The sequence below is a fragment of the Bidens hawaiensis genome, unplaced genomic scaffold (genome assembly GCF_021521415.1).
Source record: "Bidens hawaiensis isolate Kalapana, Puna unplaced genomic scaffold, B.hawaiensis_p1.1 tig00007952_1, whole genome shotgun sequence".
NCBI lineage: Eukaryota > Viridiplantae > Streptophyta > Magnoliopsida > Asterales > Asteraceae > Bidens > Bidens hawaiensis.
The window spans coordinates 53,298-78,817 of NW_027491553.1; the positions used below are offsets into that span (position 1 = coordinate 53,298).

Genomic DNA, 25,520 nt, shown 5'->3' on the forward strand with positions numbered 1-25,520 from the left:
TCCTATAAGATCATTATTTATCATGGAACATCGTTAGATTATCAAAATTTCTTTTTCAAAACATCTGTAACGTTCCTACGTGGAGCTCATCAGAATTTTCAAACTTGCGACATATTCAAACGTCACCACTGCTGCTATCGTCCGCATCCAACGACCAGTCGTTCGGAATTCCAAACCAGTTTCAAACAAGCTAGTGGGGTCCACACACAATTATTGAATATTTTAATTTTTACAATTGGCATTCGAAATTTTATAGTGTTATATCGTCCGCATCCAACGACCAGTCGTTCGGAATTCCAAACCAGTTTCAAACAAGCTAGTGGGGTCCACACACAATTATTGAATATTTTAATTTTTACAATTGGCATTCGAAATTTTATAGTGTTATGAAAGCAACGAGTGTTTTGAAGAGATTCCATAATATGATATGATAGCGTATGATATGATAGCAGAGGTGACGGTTTGTGGGTGTTTGAAATTGCATGGCGTTAATTATATATGAGTGTTTTCAAGAAGGCCGGTGAAAGTAGAAGAAAACTGGTGTTTTTGCTAACGAAATTTGGTTTATAATTAGATGCTTTCAAGTAAGAAGATATTCAACATCGACACCAAGAACTAATTTTCCAAATCGAATGCACAAATATACACCAGTTGATCAAATTGCAGAATGGAAAGCATATGAATCTAAAAATGTAATAAAAAAGAAGGAAATTTATGGTAAATAATTAATAAAAACAAAATATATAGTTCATGGAAGATGTTGATGTCGCTGCTGCTCAGCTAGCCTCTGGCCACGGCCAGAAAGCTTGTTGATCTTCTACAACGTTAAGCATGTTGCAGAGCCCTTCATCTCCACCCACCGCCAGCGGTTGACCGAGGAGATACGGCGGCGCTAAACCTCCTCTGATCACCGTTGAACTGGTTGGAAGATTGTTCGAAACCTGTGTGTAGAATATCGTACTGTTGTCTTCACAACTGTTGTCACTTCCATTAATACTCCATGAATCCCTAACGCTGGTTGATTCTTGACCCTTTAAAGCCATCAACTGAAATTAAACGAACATCAAAATATCATTAATTTGAAGCAATTAAGGAACTTAATTACGCAATTTGTGAAAAGGGTAATCTATACACTAATCATCAGACATCTAACACATCGGTTCAAACGACCTTGTAATTAGAGGTCGGATGACTGTTTTGACGAACTATTCAAATTTTGATCAGAATGGCTTTCTTAATTAATTATATATCGTCAGAACAGTTGATGTGATCAATAAAATTTTCTAAGTGTTACTTTTTTTTCTTCTAAAAACGACAATATGAGTATTTTGTTATCGCCCATCTTAAATCAGATGGGGGTGGTGTAGCTATATTGAATGTGACGCTAATATATACTACCTGTGCATGAAGTTTATTGTTGTGGTTCTTGAGTTTATCATTATCTGCTTTAATGGAGTCAACCTGTGTCTTCAACACATTATAATCTTTCTCCAACTGTTTGGTCTTCCATCGAGCCCTACGGTTCTGAAACCATATAGCCACTTGTCTGGGTTGCAACCCTAAAGCTCGAGCCAGTTGCCGTTTGCGCTCTGGCTCGAGCTTGTTAGCTAACTCAAAGCTTTTCTCAAGAGCCTTGACCTGATCTAGGTTCAGTCTCCTTTTCTTTTCTCCCAGCTGCGACCCGTCGTCGTCCGACGTGTCCCCTTCGTTTGCTTCTTCACACCTTTCTCTACTGGAATACGACATTGATCTTGGAAGACCTGCAAATATATGAAATGGGTATATATAATTATTAAGTTAATTATTATTGTATAGACACAAACACACGAGTGTTTAGTAACAGGACCTTGGAAGTGATGAGGATGGTGATAGTGATCTTCATAGCCAAAGAACATGGGTTCAGGTGGGAGGAAAGACATGAAAATTAATGGGAAATTTTGTAAGTTTGCACAAGAAAGATAATGAAAATGTAACAGGGTTTCTAGGTGTCTTTGTTATGATGTGAGAGGGTGTCTCATGGTGGATGAAGCTGGGAAGACACGTACCATACAAATAGTATAACCTCTTGGATGGATACCTTAGAGATTTGCATCCTTTTAAAAAAAATAAAATAAATATATATTAATATTAATATTGAACAATATATAATACTACACTCTACTTGATCCATTATGCTTATATGACTTATTTGCTTTTAAATAAGCGTCCACAGGTTTAAAATACAACTATTTGGTACAAATTTTAAATACAAGACTTATATTTGGGGTGTTAAAAACCGGATATCCGAAAATTCGGATAGCTAATATTATTATCCGAATTCGTATTGTTCGGATAATAAAACGGATATCCGAAATTCAAACAAATAATTTCTTCCAATTATAAAAGGTCAATACAGTCTGCATCTAACTTAAATATCATGTAATCTGCGTTTGTCATTTGCAATTTGTGACATTTTATTCATTAACAAAAGTGTAAAAGACATGACTGTTTTGAGTCGTAGTTTAATAAAACAAATTATAGACATTCATCTCCAAGTTCATCCCGTCTTCGTTTTTCCGGTGTACGTACGGCGACCAGATATGCTGAGTTAATAGTGGTCCAGACCCGGTGCCGTTATAACTAGGTTGTAGCCACTGTTCACAGCAAGGTATAGCGGAGTGTAGTGTGGGGCAACCAGATCTATGGTTTGCAGGGACGGCTCGGGTATAGGTCGATGTGGGTGACCGGTCGGGGCACTTAATTTTCGGGGGCACAAATTTTTTTATATATGTATATTTTTATGAAAAATAATATGTATATTTAATATTTTACTCTAACTATACAATAACTATGTTGGTCAAGTGGTAAAGGGGTATGGCTTTCAAGCAAAATGTTGCAAGTTCTAGTCTCGCTTGAAAAATATTTTAGTTTATTTTTATACATAAAGTTTTTTACACAACATAAACAATAACCAACTAAGCCTGTTTAAAAATTTAATTGTTTAAACCAAACATATATCCCATTTACATAAGGCCTATTTTTTTTGCTTGTAATATTTCGTTACTCGTTAGAATCTACGGGCCTTTTTATTTCGACTCGGCCGATGCGTATAAATTCTCGGAGACGGCCCTGATGGTTTGATAGTGATCGCAGAAGACGCGGTGGTGGTCGAAAGGGAGGCGGTGTGGTGGTTGGAAGTCGGAATGGTGGAGAGAAGCTGAGAAATGAAGAAAAGAGGGATCTGATGCTAGACGTGCACAAGAAAACCGGTTCCGGACCCGAACCGGTGTACCGAACCGGAACCGGTTCCAGGCCGTACCCAGTGTACACCCGGTTTGGGTATTTATATACCCGAAAGCCCAACCCGGTTCTATATATTATTATTCAAAACGGTTCCTACCCGGTTCCTGTTCCATACCGGTTCCCGTTCCTACCCCGAATAACCGGTTCCACCGGATATTTTTCATTATGCAGATGCAGCTCAAAATATAGCGGGTTCCAACAGTAATATAGCCGTTGGAACCGGTTTTTGTTGTCCAAAACCCTATATAAGTTGATTATTTAACCATTGTTTCACCACCAAACTAAAAAACACTCAAAAATACTACTCTTTTTACAACCCCGACCAACCAAACTAAAAAACACTCCAAAATCTTCCACCACTTATTAGTTGTTACTATGGCAACCACCAAAAAGTCTAACAACAAGGATAACAAGAACGCTACTCCATTTGTTTTTATTCATCCGGTTCGTGTTGAAGATGACCCACAAGTTATTGCGGTCCTCAAGCATACCCGCAACAAAGAAATATGGAAGAACTGGGATTTGGTTATTATCACACCCTGACTTAGGGCCTAGGTGTGTGACACAAGTTGGTACGTGTTTTGTATATATATAAGAGTTTATGGTTTAATTTTAGCGGAAGACTTTTAGGTTGAATATAATATTAATTTACATTGAAAATTATTTGGAGTTAAATACCCAAGTATTCGGTTTACAAAATATGTGTTTATATTACAAGGATTTAGTTTATAAAAAACGGATCCATCTTGTAATGCGCTTCTATCTTCATTAAGACTCCAATCTTTGCTAGTGCTACTTATGCTTAATTACCTGAAATGGCTTGGAAAATACCTCAGCTATGTGCTGGTGAACACGTATGACTCTAAAATATTTGAATGACAGTTACAATACACATATAGTTTTCTTGACAAGCCCAGTGAAATTATTTCTACTTATTTCTACTTCCGGTATATATATCACCACCCTACAGACACAATTGTGTTCCCCGAGCCACGAAGCCCTTAATGGGGAACTAGTTATGACCGTTAGCCCGCGACCACGTAGCCTTTGACTGATTAGGCTGAACAGTTATGTTTGGATCCAGAGACATGTGTAATCGGTCTGAGTTGATTTATTTTCTACTTTGTATTATAACGTTTTAGAGATCACTTAATCTCATATAAACATTGACTGACTCTTTAAAACAAACACCCGTTCATCTTATCGAGTATAAATGTGTTTTGACTGATTGTATAGGTTAACGTATTCACCAGTACCGTCGGTTTGCGTTTGAAACCTTGAGTGTGAATGAGAATGATATTTAACCTATACATAAATAGGTTTGTATAAATATTGGAATGGTGTTTCTTGATTAAGCTATGATTGCTAAGCTTAACCTTGATAACTGTTTATCTTTGTTTGTGAATAAAACACTTTGTTTTTATGTGACGTTTGATATAGCATGCTTTGGTTTAATAGGTTATAACACGTTGGTATGTCTCTCCAGGTAAGTAAACGGGTCCCTCGGTTGATTGAGTTTGTACGAATTACTTTTCCTTAGGCAAGAACCTTACTACTAGTGATATCACCCTTACAGTTTACTACACGCCGTCAAAATATATCTTTTGTTAACATTACTTTGCTATGAAGTAACGTTTATGAAAACTCGTTTATGAATGGTTATAGAATGTTTATAAAATACTTTTAAGGTTAAATGCCATAGCCTCGATTGATATCTAAGCTATAATTTGAATAACTTAAACGTAACTCCTACCTTAGTATAGATACTCGGAATAATAATACTAAGAAAACATGACGGTAGGATCTTGATCTACTCGCTTATGTGATTGCTACTCATTTATGACTTCATTACTTGCACAAATATCGAGAAAACGCAACATCGGCTCGTCTTGGCTATTGGGCACGCCTTCCTATGTAAGCTATGTGAAAGTGGAGTGAAATTTGGGATGAGAAGGACTCCTACCCGTCTCCCCTTTTTATAGGCGTTTTTAGTGACCCATCGAGATACACGATGGGTTCCTCTTTACCCCGTCGCGTATTGCGGCGCCGCAAAATAAGCCGCCTTCTGACGCGGTGACACGTGGCCTGTCGTATCGTGCCACGTGTTGACACGTGGTTGGACACCTGTCCAGATTACTTAATGTAGGTTCCCAGTCGGATCTACACAGGAGTATCTCGTAACACAAGGGTGCGGAATCCCCTACGTATACGATACAAGTGCTAAGACGATGAACACGTTAATGATAAGCAAACACACGAGTATATAAGAGAATACTTGTTATATTGCAAAGGGTAACAACCAAAGAACAAACACGTGACACACAAAGTCACCAAAAACTGGCCGCCAAAGTTGTTGACATATGAGCCGAAGTTAGACATTATATATTAGTGACAACTTCGCCTAACACACTAGGCGATGTTGTCCTAACTTCGCTCAACTCAAGTTCGCCAAACATCAACCAAACATAACAAGTTCAACACAAAACGAACAATTTAAACGATTACAGACACAAATAAACATGAGATACTGAACTACTGGCATCATGCACCAACAGACTCCCCTTGGCAGTAGCTTCATATCTCTAACATCTTTCTCGTGTATTGTAATCCAAAAATCACGTACCCACCGTCTTCAAGCATGAACGCCCTGTCTCACACAGACGAAGACCACCCTCTGTTACTTCTTTGCTTCTTCTTTCCACGCAGGAATATAGAAAATCTTCTTATCATTTAGTACCTGCAAATCAGCTTAAGACAAATTAACCAAGTGTATTAGATCATACACTCTCACAATCTCCTGTTCGTCTTCATCTTCCCTCACAGCTTCAGTAGTCTGGCAGTCAACAAACTACCACTTGAGATCTTTCAACACATCCTTGGGCATTAGCTTCATCGGAACTTCTTTCAAACACCGGATTGGCTTATATTTCATCACCATCCAGGGCTTACCATCAGCCCTCATACCACGTACTTTATCTTCCACTAACTTCCCTTTCTGAGGCTTCAACAACTCAAACTTTTTTTCCATAATACTTTCCTTCCACACAATCTTCCCTACCCACCTTGCAAAATTATCATCACTTCTGTTTATAAATCTCAACTGGGCTAAATCTTTTACCTCACACTCAGGCAAGGTGTTGAGCGATCTCAATGCCTTCTTAAAATACTGAACCCCATCATAGCGCTTTATCACAAACAACTTCAACTGTTCATCATATAACCAGTAAATGATACCTTTCTTTGACTCAGCGTAACCCTTGATATTGTAACTTTTCTTGAACATTGTCGGTACCACTGGCTTCTTTGTCTTGAAGAACCATTGAGCACAACCTTCTTTCCATCTTGGCTGCTCTTCCCACTCAAAATCACCCGACACGTTTTCATCTTGACCCAACTTTTCCTCATCAACACTTGGAATATCATGCTCAACATCATCATCAATTATCTCTCCTTCCTCTAACTCACTTTCAATCTCTATCTGTTCCCCGATTTTCTCGATCTCACTAACCGTCAGCAGATCATCAACTAACTCATCCTCATCATTAACCAACTCATCCTCATCGTCTACAGCCACCACAGTCTCACCACCTGTACTGCCTGATAGACCAGCAGACTCCCCCTGAGATGTGGAGGCTCCAAGAGTTTGTTCAGTTCTTGGCAGCTAGCCACCTGCATCTTTCGATGCATGGGATCATCGTCTTTGTCTTTGTCTTGTCTATTCTTTGTTCTCAGCTCATCACCTTTGCAACTAGTCTCCCCCAGAGATGCTAAGAACTGCTTCAGCTGATCAAATAACTTACCATGCTCAACAAGCAGGGCAATCTGAAGTTGATTCTCTGCCACTAGCCGTTTGATCTCCTGAGTCTGAATAACATTTAACCGTGACTGTTCAGAAACCACCCTTTCAAGAGCTGCAATCCTCTCAGAATCAGACAAATTTGGATCAAAATCGAAGTTCATGTGAGAGGTATCCTGAGCATACAGTGGTGGAATTTCTAAGCTTACAGGAATATCAGATGTAGATTGAATAGTAACTGAGGGTGGCATAGAGACAGATAACCCAGCAGTCGCTACCAGTGTGGACTCAACAAATCTAGCAACCACTTCTTATGGAGTAAGAGTAGGAGGTGGCAAAGAAATAATCTCCGGTGTTGAGAACTGGAACGTAGTCGGAGGAATACCAAAAGATGACGATACGGTCACCAAAGGTACTCTCGAGGTTACCGGCGATGGAACTGCTGAAGAAGCAGGTAACATAGACATACCAGATAACGATGGCGGAGAGAAACGGACAACCCTTGAACTTTCACCAACCTTTGCTTTCTTTGATCTATGAACCACTTTATACAAGTCCTCCTCATAGTCTGACTCACTATCATCTGAGTCTTTCTTCCTTTTGCCATGGATTTTTTCTTGTATTGCAAGAACTTGTTGTGCTTCAACAACATCATCAGTTGAGGAATCAGCTAAAGTCTCCTCAGAATCCTCCACATCGGCGACAGAAGGACCCACATTCACACCAGAAACTACTGCCATTGAGGCTTGAAGTTCCATAGGATCTACTGTACCCATATCAAAGAAATCATTCCCACCAAAGGCAACGTTAAGATCAACCTGATCTGCAGGAGCTGCAGCTGGATCAACAAGAGGAGCTTGCTGTACCACGGGTGGTGGTTGAACCACAAGAGGTGGTTGAGGGATATCCGCCTGTTGCGGTGCTGGATCATTAAATTCATCTCCTGGAGGAGCAACATAATCAGGATTCACTAAGTACCCAAACAAGGCAGTGTGCCTTGGACGAAGTTCAGGTTTGCTACGAGCACTGGAGGACCTACACTGTGCAAAGATTCTCTTGCTTATACTTTCAACATAGGAGATAGGACGACGTTGTGGCAGATGAGGAGCAGCATGATTGAAAATCATTTGTAAGAATCTTGGGTACATCAAAAACCTTTCCCGTGCTACTGCGCGTCGCTGACGATCGATCTCATAGAATATCATCTGACTGAAACTGTAAGGCTTGTTGTAAGTCAATGCAGTCATCGCAGATTGCATCGTTGCACCCACACCATCTGTACCAGCCTTGCGACCGGACATGCACACAATCATCACATGCATAAAGAACCGCCACTGATCTAACAAAAACCCCTTTCTCCTCTGAGAGTCCCCCAACGGACCTGAATACCCCATACGAAGAAACGCACCATCTTTGAATGAAGGAGGAAACTCAGTAGGGTTCTCAGTCGTCTCAACCCCAAACCGTAATGCTTCCCTGATCTAATTAGCCGAGAATTGTACCACCTGATCGTTAACGGTAGCACGCATCACTGGAGGTTCAACTCGACAATCATATTCAACTGTCCTCCAGAAGTCATCAATGTTCGGTAGAGAAATCGGTAAGGTAGTTGTAATGGCATGAAAGATACGTGAGCGAATAAGAAATGAAATGATCTCACGAAAGTCATCAGTTCCATGACCATCCAGATCCAAGGTGATATACATGTTGTGTCCTGGGAAAAATTGTCTCTTATCACCATCAATATCGTCTCCACCAGTTCCACCGGCACCTGCCACAACAGCCATATACCTTCGCGGGGAATGTAAAACAGATACACAAAGCAGTACACAAGAATACAGTAAACAAGATGATTATTCTGGATCCAAGTGTTTTAAGAAGCGAATTTATATAGTTAGCGAAATTAAGTTTAACTTCGCCCTAAACCTAACTTCGACACAAGAACTGCCCATTATAAACTCCCAGTTAGGTTGAAGGATGAACAATCAGATGTCGATCGCCTGTATATTAATGTGCGATTAAGTGTTTAAATAACTGATTAACATCAAAGAACCTCCTATCGATCATGACTCAAGTTTCAAGGGTTTCCGAAACAATCTAAATTAAAACTGACAATAGGGACCAGATTAACACAAAAAAGATATGAATTACATCATAATGGAGTCCGACGAACCTTAAAATCATACCAAAACTGTTAAAACCAAGTTTGATTCAAAGTATAACTTCGCCGTGGGTTTAAGAAGAAAAGGTTTGACCTCGTTTGACGCCGTTGCCACTTATATACTTTTGGAAAACCCCCGGGGCGATGTTAAACTAACTTCGCCCTTGATCCAACTTAGCCCATGGTCAAACCATGGTCCAACTTCGCCATTAAATTAAGTTCGCCCTCAGCGAAGATAAATAAACGTAAGGCTAAACGATAAAAAACAAGTAACCAATTGTTTAAGAAGTTAAACCATAAGACAAAATACATAACTAGAGTTAAATAAATCAATAAACGGGATCAAATTTCAGTCTTGCAGAAACCCAGCGTGTTTTTAGAAAAGATCCGAACAGGAATCATACTGATTAAGAGGCTGTCACACAGATCCATGTTCAGCGGTATTATGACATAGAGAAACGGTTGTAGGCAGGTATCAAACTTATTATGGTTTTCATTGCTTCTGTGATACGGATTAGGTTAAATTAAGCTCAAAATTTAGATGACATCATATGAGAGATGGTGATGCCTCCTATCTATTCTCAAGGCGTATTTGGCTTTCCCCATGTCACCCTGAGTTGACTTCGACCCGTAATGTCTGATCAATAAATATTCACATGTCAAACTTTCCGATTCATCTTCCCGAACTCTCTTATACTTTGAATTATGCTTTCTTGCCTCTTTCTTGATATTCGTTAACAGATAATCTTCATCAGGCTTAACGATAATAATAAGTACTGTTTTTTTTTTACAATAATAAAACAACTGCAAGTCCCAAATTTGGATCACTGTAGAAACATAACACTAACTTCGCGGGAATCAGAACACTCACGGGCTCGTGTATGACTGGGTAATCACTTTCCTGCCTATCATTCGGAGAGATGTATTTGGAGACATGAACAGCTCAAAATGACTCTCCACAGTAAATCGAGTAGATTTAGTTTATATCACTTTCACTTTTACGCACCATAGAAAGCTACCATAACATACAATGACTGTTCTAGAGTCTTTTAGGCCTAATTACTTCACCAGTTAGACACACAAAATCATTTTATCTATCACTTTCCAAGGTTGGATCAATTTTCATTTTTAACACCAATATTGAAACTTCTTGCGAAGTTATAGACTGAAAAATAATATCATTTCCCTTAAAAAAAATTTAAAATTAAGACGCCCAGATCAAGTCAAAGTCTTTAGGTAAACGGCTATCCTGAAGATCCAGTGGAATAGCAGGACCAACCACATATAAATATGTGTCCCTCTGACTAAGTATAATCGACTAATTTTCAGCGAAAGAATAAAAACCCATCATAAACCGCCCCGGTTGCTTTCAGTTATCTGGCTAATGGCTATCCTTATAGTCTACAAGTAGAGTTAAGGACCAAACATATTCATGGAATATGTCCGTCAAACTTGAGCAACCGGCATAGTTTTAAGCGATAGTGAAGTTTTTTTAAGAAAACAAAAAGAAAAACAAGGTTAGTCAGGATTGATCATCCCATTAAGCTCAACAAGGTTTTGAAAACGGGATCGGTCAAATGCTTTTGTAAAAAGATCAGCAAAATTATCCAGTGACTCAACCTTTTCAAGCACAATTAACTTCTTCTCAGCACAATCCCGTATAAAATGATGACGGATGTCAATATGTTTAGTTTTACTATGTTTAACGGGATTGTTAGTTACTAAGATAGCAGCAGTGTTAACAATGCAAATAGGAGTTTGAGTGAAATTCAGACCATAATCGCGCATTTGTTGTTGTATCCATAAAACCTGGGAGCAGCAGTTCGATGCTGCCATGTATTCTGCTTCGCAGGTGGATATGGCTAGAGAGGTCTGCTTCTTGCACTGCCACGACACCAATCTTCCTCTGAGAAACTGACATCCACCAGTTGTTGACTTCCTGTTCTGATTGCATCCTCCATAGTCAGAGTTGGTGTATGCTACCAAATCCAGTTCTCCTCCTTTCGAGTACCAGAGTCTCAACTTGGGCTTTCCTTTTAGATATCTCAAGATCCTCTTCACTCCCTTCATGTGCGATTCCTTCGGGTTGGCCTGAAACCGAGCACAAAGAAAAACTGCAAACATAATATCAGGTATAGACGCAGTTAAATACATTAAAGAACCTATAATTGCCTGATACTGAGTAGGATCCACATCTTCATCACTGTCGGAATCAGCACCCAGTTTGTGGTTGACGCAAATTGGAGTGTCAAACGGGGTACTATCATCCATCTTAAAGCGCTTAAGCACATCATGGACATACTTAGTTTGATGAATGAACATGCCATCCTTCTTTTGATCTACCTGTAATCCCAAAAAGAAAGTTAATTTGCCCATGGAGCTCATCTCAAAACTTTTCTTCATGACTGCTTCAAACTCCTAACACATAGAGACTCGTGAAGCAGAAAAGATAATATCGTCTACATAGACCTGAACGAGAAGAAAATCAACCCTTGTCTTTTTACAAACAACGTACTGTCGATCTTCCCTCTCTCAAACCCATTCTCTAGCAAGTAATTTGACAGAGTTGCATACCAGGCTCGAGGTGCCTGATGTAGGCCATATAATGCTTTGCTCAGTTTGTACACATGATCAGGAAAGTCTGGGTCAGGGAAACCTGGAGGTTGTTCAACATATACCACCTCATCGACTTTCCCATTGAGAAATGCAATTTTTATATCTAGCTGGAACACTTTCATCTCTTTATGTGCCGCAAATGCCAGGAACAGTCGAATAGCCTCCAATCTTGCCACAGGAGCAAACACTTCGTTGTAATCAATTCCTTCATGTTGATTAAACCCTTTGACTGCCAACCTTGCCTTGTTGCAAATGATTACTCTTTTCTCATATCTCTTACACTTGTATACCCACTTCGTACCGATGGCATTTACATCTTGTGGTTTTTCAAATAACTGCCATACTTCCATTTTTTCAAACTATGCCAGTTCCTCCTGCATGCCTTCAACCCACGAGCTATCCTTCAGTGCCATCTGATAATTCTTTGGTTCTATCTGACTGATGAAGCAGGCGTACAAGCATTCATTTATAATACCAGTGTCTTTAATGCTTGCATACACACATGTGTTTTCGTCCAAACTTCTTCTAGTACGCACACCATCAGAAGGATTACCGATCACATTTTCTAAAGGATGATTCTTGTGAATTTTGGTAGTTTGTACCGGACCAACTTCCAGATCATTCTCAAGATTTGAAGAGAGTTCATCTGAGCGATGTTGAGAATGAAATGGATTGTAGAATTCATCTTCATTCGTGGCACCCGAAGTATCAACTGCACTTGACGTGGTAGGTTGATTTTCATTATATTGGGGACGTTGCACAATGGCTTCCTCTTCATCAAACAACATCTGAGTGGCCATCTTCTCATCTATGTCTGCAAAATCCAAGTAAGGCACATTAAAAGATTTGAATAACTTATCATAGTCGAAAGCCTCTGCTGGTCCCATGCTAAGTCTTGGTGATTTGTAACTTGTAATGTCTGTGTTACAGACTACCTCAACCTTGCTGTTTGATAAATTAAAGACTCTTTTGTTGGGTGTCCCAACCACATAGCCAACTAAGATTCCTTCGTCGGCCTTCTCACCAAATTTTAAGTTAGTCTTTAATATCGAACACGGGGACCCGAAGGGTTCAAGACCTTTCAGATTTGGCTTTCTCCCATGCATAAGTTCATAACAGGTTTTATTTAATCTTTTAACAGTTAAAACACGATTAAGGATATAACAGGCCGTGGCAACAGCCTCGGCCCAGAACACCACCGGAAGTTTAGCGTCTGCTAGCATAGTCCTGGTGCCTTCGATTAGAGTTCTGTTCTTCCTTTCAGCTACACCGTTTTGTTGCGGAGTATATGGTGCGCTATACTGATTTTCTATCCCTTTCTGCAAACAAAACATCTCCATCTTGTAGTTCTTGAACTCAGTTCCATTGTCACTTCTGATGAACTTTACTTTTCTCCCAACAATATTTTCCACTTTGGTAATCAAGTTAAATACCAGCTGAACCGTTTCATCTTTAGCCTTCAGAAAATAAACCCATGAGTACCGAGAGTAATCGTCAGTTACTACCAAACAGTACGACGTTCCTCCTAGACTCTTGACATTTACGGGACCAAAAAGATCTATGTGGAGCAAATCCAAAGTGCTGACAATAGAGTTGACTTTCTTGGAGTGATGTGGCTTCTTGTGCTGTTTTCCTTTCTTGCATGATAAACATTGGTCTTCAAAGTTGAAGTTCTTTAGAGGAACCCCGAGAACCAGCCCATTCTTGACAATGTAGTTCATCTTTCGGAGATGAATATGACCCATTCTTCATTGCCACAGTTCTGACTCAGACCCTGTAGCTTTTGACAGAAGACACGACTCTTCTGTCGCCATCTCTGTTTACCGCATGTCCATTACATATGTGTTCTTTTCTCTTGGAGCCTTCATCACAATCTAGGTTTCAGGAATCTTGAAACCAGGATAAAGCACGAGTGCCTCATCTTTTGTAAAATGCACGGTGTATTCTTTGTCACTAATCTGAGAGACACTTAAAAGATTGTGCTTTAGCTCTTCCACAAAATTTACTTTCTCCAACTTGATTCTTCCATTTGCAACAGTACTAATACCAGTAATTCTTCCTCCACTTTTTCCTGCAAAACTAACTCTTCCTCCTTGAACTGTTTTCCAATCACGTAACAATTTCTTGTTACCAGTCATGTGCCGGGAATAGCCACTGTCAACAACCCACATATTGTTTACAGCCGTGGTCGACTGTTCCTGCACAATTAAAGAAACGGATTAAAAACGAGGGACCCAAGACCTTCCGGTCTTGGGTTGATCAAACCTGTTATCCGGCATACAGTACCTTGGTTGCCCAAAGTTCTTTTGAGGAAAGTTTTCATATGTCCTGAAGGGAAAATTTCTAGATGACTGGCTATGAGGCCATCCAAACCTTCTTGAATTTCTAGCATTTGAGGAATTATAATTGTTGGTTCGGTGGTTCACTGGGAAAAACGATACTGGTTTCTTTGAAATCATGGATTAGTCCAACGATTGTTTGATCTGTTAGTATTCTTACCAGCTTCATAATTCGTATTCGTTTTATTCTTAGTTTCAGTTGGCCTCATATTTCTAGATTTTCTCTATTTCAAAGGACATTCATTGATTAAGTGACCTATTCTGTTGCATCTAAAACAACTTCTGTTCGAACTATTTGTGTTCTTTTGAACATTTGTCTCAAAAGTTGCTTTAGATGATGAGGTTGTGTTACTATCAGTTTGCCTCACATACGGTGGGACAAACGGATTTAGGGAAGATTTCTTTTCATCAAACTTATAGTCCTCCCCTCGTTTTAGTAACACGACCTCTTCTTTTATCTCACCTGATTCAGACGATTTGTCCGAATTTAACGAGACGGAACTTGTGACATTAGAACTTGTCTGACTCGCTTCATTCTCATTAACTTTAGTATCTTTTATAGAGACTTTAATTGGAACTGTCTGACTAATTTCAACATTCACGGATTGCTGATTACTAGGATTGTAAGTATAGTTATGATTATATGGTGGTGGAACTTCTGTGAATCCAATTCCCTCTTTTTTAACCGGGGAACGTTGAACACTTATAATATGGTCCAACATCGCCGAAGAATTTCTAAATTGTTCAATTTTCCTGTTCATTTCCACCATTTTTACCTGGTAATCAGCTATCTGTTTATCCCTTTCAACTATTAGTTTGGTCTTTTCTTCTAACACTTCATAGCTAAGATCAGTTACTTGTATTTTTTCAGCTAGGGTGGCTTTAAGGCTTCTGATGTCTTTTTCACTAGCTATTATTTTTACCGAGTAGCTATTTTCTTTAGTTTTAGAATAGTGATGTTCTTCTTTTAAGTTTTTTAATTCAACGTCCAAACTAACAAACTGATCAGTTAACGCTTTCAATTGATCAGACAGTTTTTCACATTGTTCACACTGAGATTTAGAACGTATCTCTGAGAGCTGATCGTTCACTTCTGCCATGTATGCTTGATCCTCCACCGTCTCTTTGTCGCATCTTCCAGTTTCGATATTTACCATATTTGCTTGTTCGATCACCTCCTCAACTTGTATATTCCAGTTATACCCACCGTTCCGCCGTGATACCATAGCCTTAACTTCATTTCCACTTCCATTATGTTGAGTAGGTCTGTTCTGACTTCGTTCAACTCTCTCATTTGTACACTCTTTAGTAAAGTGACCATTTTGTTGGCAGTTATAACAACGAACCTTTGACTTGTCGAACCCCGGTCTTTCTCCAACAAACTTTCTACCAGTTTTGTTTATAAACCTCTTCACGCTTCTTACTATCATTGCCATCTGCCACTGCAGATCCATTTTTTCCATGTCATCAGCGTCTATCTGATCATAGTCCTCATCTAGGATTGCAGGGTCAACAATTTTTCCTTTGATGTAGTTCTCATAAGAGGCAATGAATGAAGCATATAGAGAAAATTGTTGTTCAGCTGATTTCACGCACATAGGCATCTGTGAGTAATTCTTGCTAGAAGCACTGGCTGAGAAACTACCAGCTGAGGATTGAGACTTTGAGGAACTACTTCCAGCTGCTACAAAACATACGTCACCGTCCATATTGAGTACCACATGACCGTCTTGAGTGGAGTTTGGTTCTCCCCCCCAAGTAGTAGGCAGTTGATTCTGTCTTCGAACTTGAGTTTGGATAGCCTTTAGCACCATACATTCCCGGATCCTGAACCTGATCAGTAGGCGTCTCCTTTCGAGCCATATTAAGTTCAAAATTACGTAACTTGTTAACCACCTTCTCCAAGTCAAATTTCTCAAAATCTTTATCTTCTCTCATCAGAAATGTGTACATCTCCCATTTTGGTGGAAGAGCATCAAGAAGCTTTTCCACTATCTTTTTTTCCTTGTATTAATTAGAGTAGTTATTCAACTCTTTCATCAGGTGATAATATCGTGTTATGATGTCATAGAGTGATTCATTTTTCAGATACTTGAATACAAAGAATTGAGTTTTCAGCAGTTTTGTTTTGGAGGTACGAATCCCAACATTTCCTTCATAGCGATTTTCAAGTGCTTCCCACAATTCTCGAGCAGTTTTGTATTTCTTGAAAGTATGAAGAATTTCTTGAGGAAGTGCCATTGTTATGGCTGCATGTGCTTTACTTTCTGCTTCATACATTTTCTTTTCATCATCCTCCATCTTACTGTATTTCTTGAGCTGTTCTCGACCTTCAAACATGGCTGTTGGAGGGATGTACCAATCTTGAATGCAGACCCACATCTTTGCATCTTGATACTTCACATATTGTTCAAATCTATCTTTCCGTGCAACAAACTCAGATCCTTTAAGCAGTTTTGGAGCTTTAGTTGCTGAACCAGCTTCAACTTCCATATTTACCAGTTCTGTGATGTTTACCGAAGTCATACTTGAAAAAAACGAGACCAAGAATCCAAAAATAGTGTTATGTGAACAGTGAATAGCGAAGTTATTTTAACTTCGCTATAGAGCAACTTCGCTGCTACTAACTTCGCAAGATGTTAACTTCGCACACCTTCTAAGTTCGCCACTCTTATAACCTCGCTATCCTTAACTTCGCGTAAACCCTATATCTTCGCTGAAAACCCTAAATTTTCAGTCGACAACTTCGCTAGTAGCACGGCTCAGAACTGTAACTAAGATTCTTTGATTTCGAGGAGTTTTGGGGTTACAGTGAAGTGCGATTTAAAGGGAATAGTTGAGAAACAAGCAAAAGAACGGTATACCAACGTGAAATAATTCCGAGAATTGTCTATCGGAATGATTTTAACACTCGTGTGATAATCCCGAACCACACAATCACGAGCAAAATGCTCTGATACCAATTGTAGGTTCCCAGTCGGATCTACACAGGAGTATCTTATACACGATGGTGGGGAATCCCCTACGTATACGATACGAGTGCTAAGACGATGAACACGTTAATGATAAGCAAACACACGAGTATATAAGAGAATACTTGTTATATTGCAAAGGGTAACAACCAAAGAACAGTCCAAAGTTGTTGACATATGAGCCGAAGTTAGACATTATATATTAGTGACAACTTCGCCTAACACACTAGGCGAAGTTGTCCTAACTTCGCTCAACTCAAGTTCGCCAAACATAAACCAAACATAACAAGTTCAACACAAAACGATCAATTTAAACTATTACAGACACAAATAAACACGAGATACTTAACTACTGGCATCATGCACCAACACTTAACGTGGACATCGCGCTACACGATGGTCCTATAGGGTGAGCCATTGCGTATCGCCACGCCGCCCAAAACTGGGTCTTTGTGCCAGTCCATAGCGCTACGCGATGGGCTTAATGCTTATCCCATCGCGTATCGCGATGCATAAATATTTCAGATTTTTCAAGTTTAGTCCCTATACTATATAAATTAGTTTAGTTGCTTAATTCTTAAAGGGTTATTTACGTGGTGTTACATCCTCCCCACCTTTTGAATAATCTCTTCCTCAAGATTTATTGGAATAGATGGGGATATTTCTTCTTCATTTTTGACTCGAGCTCCCACGTATACTCGGGTCCTCGTCTTGAATACCATTTGACTTTTACGAGCTTGAGTCGTTTATGCTTGAGGAATTTGATCATGTCGTCTTCTATTTGAATCGGTTGTTCTACAAACTTAATTTTCTCGATGATTTTAACATCTTTTAATGGCATAGCAAGATCTTCGTCGGCTAAAAACTTGCGTAGGTTAGATATATGAAACACATCGTGAATGCCTTTTATTTCATCAGGTAACTCTAGTCGGTAAGAAACTGGTCCGATCCTTTCAAGTATCTTAAATGGTTCAACAAAGCGTGGACTCAGTTTTCATTTCTTTCCAAATCTTACTACACCTTCCAAGGCGATACTTTCAATAATACTCTTGCCTTCTATGAATTCCAATGGCTTACGACGAATATCCGCCTAGCTCTTCTGTCTATCTCTTGCTGCCTTCAATCGTTCACGGATTTGTATAACTTGATTAGTGGCTCTTTGAACAATTTTGGGTTTTGACAACTGATTATCACATGTTTCTGACCAACATACAGGTGTCCTACACTTCCGTAAATGGTGCCATTTAGATACTTGTATGATAACTATTATTATACGAGAATTCCATTGGAGAGATATGAGTGTCCTAACTTCCTCCTATGTCAATGACACAGGCACGGAACATATCTTCCAAGGTTTGAATTGCACGTTCACTTTGGCCATCAGTTTGGGGATGATAAGCAGTACTTAGGTTTAGTCGAGTCCCCATTGCCTTTTGAAAGCTTGACCAAAAATTTGAAGTGAAACGACTATCTCTATCGAAAATGATGGATAGTGGCACACCATGCAAAGATACTATGTTTTCGACGTATAATTGTGCTAACTTATCCATGCTAAACTTTTCTTGTATTGGAATGAAACGAGTAGACTTGGTAAGTCCATCTACAATAACTCAGATTGCATCGTTCTAGCGAGAAGTTTTAGGTAACTTCATAATGAAATCCATGGCTATCATATCCTATTTCCATATTGGTATTTCAGGTTGTTGTAATAATCCTAACGGCTTTTGATGTTCTGCTTTTACTTTAGAACATGCCAGGCATTTGGCAACGTATAAAACGATATCCTTCTTCATACCAATCCACCAATAATCATCTTTTAAATTGTTATACATCTTCGCTTCCCGGATGCATCATATACTTGGACTTATGAGCTTCTTCAAGAATGTTGTCTCTTAAATTCCGAACCATTAGTACCCAAATTCTTGTACCAAGTCTAAGTATTTCATCACTTTCTTTGACCAGATGATCGATTGTGCCATTCTCTTTTCCAGCTTTAATGTTTCCTTCCTCCAGCACTTCTGAGCCTCTTTTATTTGGTTGGCTAAATCAACTTTGAGTTCCAATCTAAGAGCTTGGACTCTCTTTGGCTTTTCATGTTATTTCCTACGTAAGGCGTCAGCTACAATGTTCGCCTTTCCTTCATGGTATATGATCTCACAGTCATAGTCATTAAGCGTTTCCATCCAACGCCTTTGTCTCATGTTCAATTCTTTTTGATCAAATATATGCTTCAAACTTTTGTGATCAATGTATACTATGAACTTTACACCATATAAGTAATGTCACCATAACTTTAATACGAAAATTATAGCGCCTAATTCAAGGTCGTGTGTGGTGTAGTTCTTTTCGTGAACTTTTAATTGTCTTGAAGCATAAGCAATTACTTTCTTTCCTTGCGTCAAAACACATCCCATTCCTGTGTGCGAAGCATCACAATATATGGTAAAGTTATCCAATCCTTCTGGCAAGGCCAAGATATGTGCATTGGTTAACTTTTGTTTAAGTGTTTCAAATTCTTCCTCTTGTTTCGGTACCCATTCAAACTTAAGTGATTTCCTTCTGAGTGAAGTTAATGGGACAACTATTATGGAGAAGTCTTGTATGAATCTTCGGTAATATCAGGCTAATCCTAGAAAGCTTCTGACTTGAGTTGGTGTCTTAGGTTTTTCACATTAGGTAATGGCTTCTATTTTTGATGGATCTACTTAAATACCCTTTTTCACTTATGAGATGACCAAGAAATTGAACTTCGGATAACCAAAATTCACATTTAGAGAATTTGGCTTACAATTTCTCGTTTCTCAAGGTTTCAAGTATGATTTTGAGATGTACTTGATGATGGTCTTTGGATTTTGAATAAACAAGAATGTCATCAATGAATACGATAACAAACTTGTCAAGATATGGTTTACAAATACGATTCATCATGTCCATGAAAGCTGCTGGAGCATTAGTGAGTCCAAATGGCATAATGGTGCACTCATAATGTCCGTATTGGGTTCTAAATGATGTCTTTGGTATATCTTCCTCTTGTACTTTCAACTGATGGTAACCCGATCTAAGATCAATTTTTGAAAAACAACTTGCTCCTTGGAGCTGATCAAACAAATCTTCGATTCTTAGTATTGGATATTTTTATTGTAACTTAATTTAGCTCTCTATAATCTATACACATTATCATCGATCTGTCCTTCTTCTTTGAAAACAAAATTGGAGCTCCCCATGGTGACGAACTCGGTCGAATGAATCCTTTTTCTAAAAGCTCATCTAACTGTTTCTTTAACTCTTTCATTTATGTGGGAGCTAGTCTATAAGGTGACTTAGCTATTGGTGACGTTCCTGATACGAGATCGATTCTAAATTCTACCTCTCTATCTGGTGGGGCTCCTGGTAACTCATCAGGAAACACATCTTGGAATTCAGATACGGTTGGCACTTCTTCCATCTTTTTAGGTTCGGGTTCTTTAGTTACAGACCATGAATGCAAGGCATCCCTCACCTAAGCAACTACTTGCTTTTATTTTAGAAATTATTTCTACCTTTCCTGCTTCTTTATATCCGGTGATACGAATGGTTTTATTATTAGAAGTTCGGATGTCAATAGCTTTATCATCACATAAGATACGAGCTTGATTAGAGGATAACCAACACGTACCTAGAACTACATCAATACCTGCCAATGTCATAGGTAACAGTCGTACATGTATGATGTGATCGGCTACCAAATGTGACGTTACCTAAAACTTTGGTTATTCTACTTACATTTCCGTAAGCAATTTCGACTTCATAATGTTTATCTAGTTTTACTAAGGGTTCATTTAATAGAGTACAAAATTTATAATTTATAAAACTTTGGTTCGCACCCGAGTCAAATAAAACCCTAGCATAAACATTATTAAAAGGAAACATACCGGTGGTCACGTCCGGTATGTCATCTACCTTCTGGGTATCCAGCATGAAGACCCTTGCGTCTCCTTTCTTGACATCAGTCTTGGCACCGCTACCACTTGCACCAGCCGCTGTTTTCGTCGGCTTACTCTTCGGGAATTCATTGCGGAAATGCCCCTTCTTACCACAATCAAAACATACCACTGACTTCCTCTTGCAGTCAGCTTCAACATGTCCTGTCCTTTTGAAAAATTACACGTAATGGTATTGGTTGGTCGAAGACATCTACAGAAATGTCTTCTACCGCAAGATTTGCAAATTGGACGATTGTACACAAACGCCCCATCCCTCTTCTTCTTAACCTTCCTCACTTTTCCGCCAACTGGCGTCCTCCCATCATATTTCTTCTTTTCATCCCGGTTTCTAATCATCCCATTTATCAGATTTCTTGCCAACTCGATGGCAGATTCCGTCATGGACGGCATATGTGAACGAACCAAATCACGGATTTCGATTAGTAATCCGTAAATGTATCGTCTCACTTCGTTAATTTCAGGAGTGACCAAGTGAGGGAAAATTCTACAGTACTCAAGAAATTTGGTGTTATATTCCGTGAGGTTTGTTCCCACAACCTTGTGATTCCACAGTCTAGTTTGTATTTGATCCCTTTCATTAATCGGGCAAAACTTCTTTAATATCATTTCCTTAAATGTTGCCCATTCCAAATTGTATAAGTTCTCTCTACCCTTGATTCCAATAAGGGTATTTCACCATTCTAGTGCCTCCCCGTTGAACATTTGAGAGGTATATTGAACTTTCTCCCTCTCGGTACACTTGCTTATTATTACAATCGACTCCATCTCCTCCAACCATCGGAGGGTAACTATCGCTCCCTTGTCACCTTGAAATTCCTTAGGATTGTAAACCTTGAAAACTTTAAAGTCACAACCTTCTTGGATTTTTAGTTTCTTAGTTTTCTCGTGAAGGTGATTTTTAGCAGTCGAGCCTTGATCGCGCTCTTCTTTCTTTTTCTTTGATTCTTTAATACTCTCTTTCGTTTCCATTTCTTTTCTAGATTCTTTCTTTGAATTCACGGTTCACTTTTGCTTTGACTAGCTCTTTTATTAGAATGAGTAGCTGTCCTAATCGGATCATTTTCATTAGTTCATAGAGTGGGTTAACAACTTCTTTTATTACATCATGAATACCGAGCACATAATCCTTCTTTTCTTTATTGTTGAATATTTGAATAGCGGGATTACTGTTAGCTTTTTCTTGTCCAGACATGCTGTTACATGAATAAGACAAGAATTAGGAAAAGACACACTTTCTTATAATACATTATTTATTTTACAAGAAAGAAAACATAACAGTAAACAATGATTCATAGTAACTATTCTAATCCTTAATCCATTTCTTGACAAGATTTTTCATCTTATCACATTTCTTAACAATTTTATTTTTTTCTATTTTCTTTTTGTCCAATTTCTCGTTCTGTAGCTCATCCATCACCGCATTAGATGGGTTAGGATATCCCGTAGGTGCAGATGTAGCTGGGAAGAGATAAGCGTTCTCTTGTGGATAAAGATGTGGATTTTCTACGTATGCATGCATTTCCCCATCATGAATATTAGTGGTATAAAATTCCTCGATAAGGTTTGCCTCTTCACGGATTTCATTTGCTTGCTTGGAGATTGAAGGTCTCGGCCCATCATAAGGAGGAAAATAAGAGTTCTCATTTTCCTCATCTTCTTCCTCGGGATCCTCTTCCGATTCATAAGGATTATGACCGTTGATTCAATAAATCTCTTTTTATAGGGAAATATAACCCTTATTTTTGGTTTACGGCTTGGTTTGGCAACATTCGGTGGAACTTGGTATGGTTAATCAGGTGGTTGCAATCCAAAGTGCCATTTGCTTTGGTCGGAATGGTAGTCCATCCAACTTGACGAATCAGTTTTCTGCTTAATCTTATCTAAACTTCTTGCTCCTCGAAAGGATGGTAAGTTGGAATTTCAATTGAATAGTATTGGGGAATGTTGTCGGCAGTATTATCAGAGATCTCGATTGGACATTGTTGAATTCCTAGGAGATACACGGGTTGGCTCCCATATGGTAATGCCGGAATGATCGGTTGATTTTAATTGAAAAAACTAGTATAATAACTATCGCTACTCTCCATATCGGATGGTTCGTGAATGAATGTCGGTTTTTTTCGAATGGCTAATCGGCGTCTATGACCAAGATAGTTAACGTAAGACATCTACACTTAGTTAAATTTAGGGATAGGAAGTTTACAAATCCTATCTTATCCCTACGAATAATTATAATAATACTAACTTTAAGGTTAAATCTTAGGTACTAATGTTTAAATACCTAATTCGCTGAAACCGATGGCTCTGATACCAACCTGTCACACCCCGATTTAGGGCCTAGGTGTGTGACCACAAGTTAGAACCTGTTTTGTATATATATATAAGAGTTTATGGTTTAATTTTAGCGGAATACTTTTAGGTTGAATATAATATTAATTTACATTGAAAAATTTACTTGGAGTTAAATACCCAAGTATTCGGTTTACAAAATATGTGTTTATATTACAAGGATATAGTTTATCAAAAACGGAGCCATCTTGTAACACGCTTATATCTTCATTAAGACTCTAATCCTTGCTAGTGCTACTTATGCTTAATTACATGAAATGGGTTGGAAAATACGTCAGCTATGTGCTGCTGAACACGTATGACTCTAAAATATTTGAATGACAGTTACAATACACATATAGTTTTCTTGACAAGCCTAGCGGAATTATTTCTACTTCCGGTATATGTATCACCGCCCTACACACACAATTGTGTTCCCCGAGCACGTAGCCCTTAATGGGGAACTAGTTATGACCGTTAGCCCGTGACCACGTAGCCTTTGACTGATTAGGCTGAACAGTTATGTTTGGATCCAGACACATGTGTAATCGGTCTGAGTTGATTTTATTTTCTACTTTGTATTATAACGTTTTAGAGATCACTTAAATCTCATGTAAACATTGACTGACTCTTTAAGACAAACACCCATTCATCTTATCAAGTATAAATGTGTTTTGACTGATTGTATAGGTTAACGTATTAACCAGTACCGTCGGTGTGCGTTTGAAACCTTGAGTGTGAATGAGAATGATATTTAACCTATACATAAATAGGTTTGTATAAATATTGGAATGGTGTTTCTTGATTAAGCTATGATTGCTAAGCTTAACCTTGATAACTGTTTATCTTTGTTTGTGAATAAAACACATTGTTTTTATGTGACGTTTGATATAGCATGCTTTGGTTTAATAGGTTATAACACATTGGTATGTCTCTCCAGGTAAGTAAACGGGTCCCTCGGTTGATTGGGTTTGTACGAATTTCTTTTCCTTAGGCAAGAACCTTACTACTAGTGATATCACCCTTACAGTTTACTACATGCCGTCAAAATATATCTTTTGTTAACATTACTTTGCTATGAAGTAACGTTTATGAAAACTCGTTTATGAATGGTTATAGAATGTTTATAAAATACTTTTAAGGTTAAAGGCCATAGCCTCGATTTATATCTAAGCTATAATTTGAATAACTTAAACGTAACTCCTACCTTAGTATAGATACTCAGAATAATAATACTAAGAAAACATGATGGTAGGATCTTGATCTACTCGCTTATGTGATTGCTACTCGTTTATGACTTCATTACTTGCACAAATATCGAGAAAACGCAACTTCGTCTCGTCTTGGCTATTGGGCACGATTATGTTAACTATGTGAAAGTAGAGTGAAATTTGGGATGAGAAGGACTCCTACCCGTTTCCCCTTTTTATAGGCGTTTTTAGTGACCCATCGCGATACGCAATGGGTTCCTCTTTACCCTGTCGCGTATCGCGATGCTGAAAAATAAGCCGCCTTCTGACGTTGTGACATGTGGCCTGCCGTATCGTGTCACGTGTTGACACGTGGTTGGACACGTGTCCAGATTACTTAACGTGGACATCGCGCTACGCGATGGTCCTATAGGGTGAGCCATTGCGTATCTCTACGCCAGCCCATAGCGCTATGCGATGGGCTTAATGCTTATCCCATCGCGTATCACGATGGATAAATATTTCAGAATTTTCAAGTTTAGTCCCTATACTTTATAACTTAGTTTATTTGGCTAAATTCTTGAAGGGTTATTTACGTGGTGTTACAGTTATAGTGATCGATGGTGATACTAAGGCTCATTGCAAATTTTGTGGCACTTTCTTAAAGCACGATTCGATCTCGACTTTAAAAAAGCAGATCGACAACAAATTTTGCAAGGCCTTGAAAGACGTTCGCACAACCGACCAAGTCAAATTTGGGTAAAGATGGTACACTCTTTCGTTACAACATGAACCGTGTTCAAGATACAATGGCAAAGTTCGTTATTCAACGAGGTTTTCCGTATAACCACTT

At 38.8% G+C, this 25,520-nt stretch overlaps 1 protein-coding gene across 1 annotated transcript; it reads right to left on the reverse strand.

The window, feature by feature from the left end:
• Positions 1-451: 451 nt before the first annotated feature.
• Positions 452-1,830, reverse strand: LOC143636426 (homeobox-leucine zipper protein HAT7-like). Its single transcript, XM_077104021.1, has 2 exons — positions 1,399-1,830; positions 452-1,046 (listed from the first exon to the last, which is right to left on the reverse strand). Exons 1-2 carry the CDS (start codon positions 1,744-1,746, stop codon positions 777-779), a joined length of 618 nt encoding a protein of 205 aa, XP_076960136.1. The 5' UTR covers positions 1,747-1,830; the 3' UTR covers positions 452-776.
• Between the last annotated feature and the right edge of the window lie 23,690 nt (positions 1,831-25,520).

What these genes read in the sequence shown, in the direction of transcription:
- LOC143636426 (XM_077104021.1), bottom strand. Translation starts at nt 1,746, where the DNA reads ATGTCGTATTCCAGTAGAGAAAGGTGTGAAGAAGCAAACGAAGGGGAC. An exon ending in ACAATAAACTTCATGCACAG is followed by an intron (nt 1,047 to 1,398) that starts GTAGTATATATT and finishes GTTTAATTTCAG; the next exon opens with TTGATGGCTTTAAAGGGTCA.